At 58.0% G+C, this 4267-nt stretch overlaps 1 protein-coding gene across 1 annotated transcript; it reads left to right on the forward strand.

Moving 5' to 3' along the window:
- Nucleotides 1–253: 253 nt before the first annotated feature.
- On the forward strand, nt 254–2575 carry HCAR2 (hydroxycarboxylic acid receptor 2). Its single transcript, XM_028527695.2, is given in 2 exon segments — nt 254–1471; nt 1474–2575. Coding segments are annotated over 2 exon segments (1167 nt in total). The 5' UTR covers nt 254–385; the 3' UTR covers nt 1555–2575.
- The last annotated feature ends 1692 nt before the right edge of the window (nt 2576–4267 follow it).

The raw sequence follows: 4267 nt of genomic DNA on the forward strand, positions 1-4267 counted from the left end.
CACGGACAGCGAATCCACCGTCCGACAGGAAGCGCTCAGTAGACAGGCTTCCGAAGGGGACGCCTTCCGCCTTTCCACGGTTCACAAGTGACAACCTACCCTTTACATTTAGAAAGTCCTGTGAGTTCCTGTCTGCCCTGGGGATTTTTATTACTTATTTATGCAAACAGTGGGTTGTGTAAGAGCCTTGCTGGGCCCCCCCCTCTTTTTTTTTTTAAAGCGATTTCGTAGTTTCCTGGTAACCATTCAGTCATCTATTACAACACCCTGACGTGACATAAAAAGGCAGGCGCCGGGCCACCCGCCCGCCACACACAGACGCACACCTCGTCCCTGGAGCGCTGGCGAGGCGAGGCCCTCCGCCACAGCCTGCCCCGGTCCGCCCATGCGCCCGCACCAGCAGCAGGGTCACTTTCTGCAAATCCACAACAAGAGCTGCTGCGTGTTCCGGGATGACTTCATCGCCCACGTCCTGCCGACGGTGCTGGGGCTGGAGTTCGTGCTGGGGCTCCTGGGCAATGGCCTTGCCCTGTGGATCTTCTGCTTCCATCTCAAGTCCTGGAAATCCAGCCGGATCTTCCTGTTCAACCTGGCCGTGGCGGACTTTCTCCTGATCATCTGCCTGCCCTTCCTGCTGGACAACTACATGAGGAAGTGGGACTGGAAGTTTGGGGACGTCCCCTGCCGGCTGATGCTCTTCATGCTGGCCATGAACCGCCAGGGCAGCATCATCTTCCTCACCGTGGTGGCCGTGGACAGGTACTTCCGCGTGGTCCACCCCCACCACGCGCTGAACAAGATGTCCAACCGGACGGCGGCCGTCATCTCCTGCTTCCTGTGGGCCCTGACCATCGGCCTGACGGTGCACCTGCTGTACAAGAAGATGCTGATCCGGAACCGCGACGCCTACTTGTGCAGCAGCTTCAGCATCTGCTACACCTTCCGGTGGCACGACGCCATGTTCCTGCTGGAGTTCTTCCTGCCCCTGGGCATCATCGTGTTCTGCTCGGTCCGCATCATCTGGAGCCTGCGGCAGCGACAGATGGACCGGCACGCCAAGATCAAGAGGGCCATCACCTTCGTCCTGGTGGTGGCCGTGGTCTTCGTCATCTGCTTCCTGCCCAGCGTGGCTGTGCGCATGCGCATCTTCTGGCTGCTGCGCACCCACGGGACGCAGGACTGCGACGTCTACCGTTCGGTGGACCTGGCCTTCTTCATCACGCTCAGCTTCACCTACATGAACAGCATGCTGGACCCGCTGGTGTACTACTTCTCCAGCCCGTCTTTTCCCAACTTCTTCTCTGCCTGGATCAACCGCTGCCTCCGGAGGAAGGCGCCGGAGGAGCCGGAGAACAACCGCAGCACCAGCGTGGAGCTCACGGGGGACGTGAGCGCGGCCAGGGCCACCCCCAGCGCGCTGATGGCCGACTGCAAGGAGTCGTGGAGCCCGCCGGATCCGACGCCGGGCTCTACTTAAGTCACCCACCCAAGGAGGGAGACTTCCACCCAGAACCGAGCTCGCTGGGGAAGCAGCTGGGCTGGTGCACACGGTGACATCATTGGACTTGGCCTGGGGTTTCCTGGAGCTTCCAGACTCCGAGAAGCTGGCTTAGAGAAGCGGGGTGCGGGGTGGGCCGCTTGGTTGCAGAGCGCCACCCCTGGAATCTCGGAGGAGCCGGGAATCAAGTGCCCAGACGCGGGCACCTCCTGCTCCCTCTCGGACACTCGCAGAACTGAGGGCGGCAACCCTGGCCGGGCTTCTGCCGAGAGAAGTTGGAGCCGCACAGACGCCCGTGGGCACCTGTGATTCACTGGCACCTTCCCCTCAGCTGCCTGACACTTGGATGGCTCTCACCTCCTGGCGCCGTACCCAGCCTGGTCAGGGCTCCGGCTGAGACAAGGAGAGCTGAGTGCCTGGAGAGGAGTCTCGGCTTCCGGAGGGACCCCAGACACCGTCCGATAAGCCAGCAGATCCCCGGCGGTCAGCGGGGTCAGTTCCTCTTTGGCCCGAGCCTGAGCAGGACCGGACTAGACGGGAGGACCCATGGACTCTGGGGCGTGTCTGGGTCTCCAGTGGTGGTAAGAGGGGGATCGGCCCCGAGAGGGGTACGGAGCCAAGTTACTGAGGGAAAGGAAATGGCTTTTGTGTCACAGCCTGTGATTAATCCACCCTCTCCTGTTTACACTCGCTTGAAGCTTGAGCGGTTAAAAAGGCTGCAGGGCGAAGAGGTGCTCCCCACCTCTGTTTGCCTTTGTCATTAAGAGGGAACCGCAGCCCAGCCGCTGCTGAGCGGGGAAGATGCGTCCCGGTTGGCTCCTTTGCTTGTGCTCCTGTACTCGCAAGAATCCGCCGCCTCAATAAAACACGATGTGGGGCTCACAGCCTGCTGTTGCATGTGTCTGGGTGAGAGTTCACAGAAGGGGAACTTCTTACTCAAGCGGAGAGCTTTATGGGTGGGGACCCGTGTCCTGGTAGAAAAATACTGTCTCCTGTAACGTGAGAAACACCTCGGACACCGAAGGGAAAATTCCGTGGGCACTGGGGCGGGATAGGGCAGGGCAGGGGATAAACACAAAAACCATTGCGTTCGAAGGGGCAGTCACGGGCAGGGTTGCACGAATGTCTCACGTCCTATTAAAGTTTGGGTGACTATGGCTCTCGTCGTTGGCGTGCGTCAAAAGGAATCGGGCCAGGCTGGGGTTTCTGCACGGGAGGGGGAGGGCAGAGCTTCCTGTGGAAGAGTTTCAGTTCGCAGTCCCCGGGACGGAAGGGAGAGAGTCCGGATGGGAGTCTGCGACCCGTCCCAGTTTCTGTCGCGCTTTCGTTTCCAGCTCCCGTCCCTCCTGGATTCTTTAGCAAGACCGGGCTTGCCCCGGAGTTCCGCAGCCGATGCAGATAAGAAGAGCAGATGCTCGGGCCCCCGGCCGCGGCGGCAGGGCGGTCGATGGAAGGAGATAGATGGCCCTCCTCCCTCAGTTTCTCCGGGGTGTTTTCGGAGCGCTTCGCCCATCTGGTTCTCCAGCCACCTCCCAGAGGCGGAGAGTCAGTAACAGCAGGGATCGCCCGAAGCACAGAAGCAGGAGCCGGCGGAGGCGAGTGGAGCGCAAGGCGGGGACCCCCTGGCTTCCCCGTGCACCGTCGCCAGGGAGCCCGACAGCTCTGATCTGAGGCGTTCAGAACTTGGGACCCACACGCATCACCCTTTGGTCCCTCCCTTTCACTAGATTCGAGAACAAGGCAGCCCCTGCTTTGGGTGGTTGCTGGAAATAAAGCAAGACACCAGGCGCATGAGACCCTCTTCTCACAGAACTCACGTGCAAGGCAGGGAGGCAGATGGGAACAGAGTCTGCAGTGGGTGAGAAGGAGGCTCGGGGTTGAGTGTCCGGAAGGCGGCAAAAGCGGGGCGGGGGACAGGCTGACCGGGACCTGGGGCTGGGATGACTGGGGTGGTCTCTGCTGGAAAGTGACCAGGGATGACTAGACAGAGCAAACAGGGCAAAACTCCAGGGGACAGGCGTGCTAGGCAGAGGGGATGGTAAGTGCAAAGGCCCTGGGGTGAGAATGAGTTTGGTATGTGTGAGCATCTTTCTTTCCTTCCTTCCTTCCTTTTCTTTTCTTTTCTTTTCTTTCTTTCTTTCTTTCTTTCTTTCTTTCTTTCTTTCTTTCTTTCTTTCTTTCTTTCTTTCTTTCTTTCCTCTCTCTCTCTTTCTTTCTTTCTAAAATATTTTATTTATTTACTTTTAGACAGAGGGGAAGGAAGAGAGGCAAGGAAACATCAATGTGTGGTTGCCTCTCATGAGTCCCCAACTGGGGACCTGGCCCACAACCCAGGCATGGGCCCTGACTGGGAATCGAACCAGTGACCCTTTGGTTTTCAGGCCAGCGCTCAATCCACTGAGCCACACCAGCCAGGGCAGAAATGCCTTCTTATCATTGTTTCACTCCAGGTCCTCCTGAATGCAAATAACTGACACCGAGTTCAAATTAGCTTCAGCCAAAAAGAAAAAAAAAATTAAAAATAAAAGAGAGGATAGCCCTAGCTGGCGTAGCTCAGTGGATTGAGCACGGACTGGGAACCAAAGTGTCCCAGGTTCGATTCCCCGTCAGGGTACATTCCTGGGTTGCAGGCCATGACCCCCAGCAACCGCACATTGATGTTTCTTTCTCTCTCTCTCCCTCCCTCCCTCCCTTCCCTCTCTAAAAATAAATAAATAAAACCTTAAAAAAAGAGAGAGGACAGTCCTAGAGAGATGGTGGCGTTCACCT

Source organism: Phyllostomus discolor, chromosome 13 (assembly GCF_004126475.2).
Source record: "Phyllostomus discolor isolate MPI-MPIP mPhyDis1 chromosome 13, mPhyDis1.pri.v3, whole genome shotgun sequence".
Taxonomy (NCBI): domain Eukaryota; kingdom Metazoa; phylum Chordata; class Mammalia; order Chiroptera; family Phyllostomidae; genus Phyllostomus; species Phyllostomus discolor.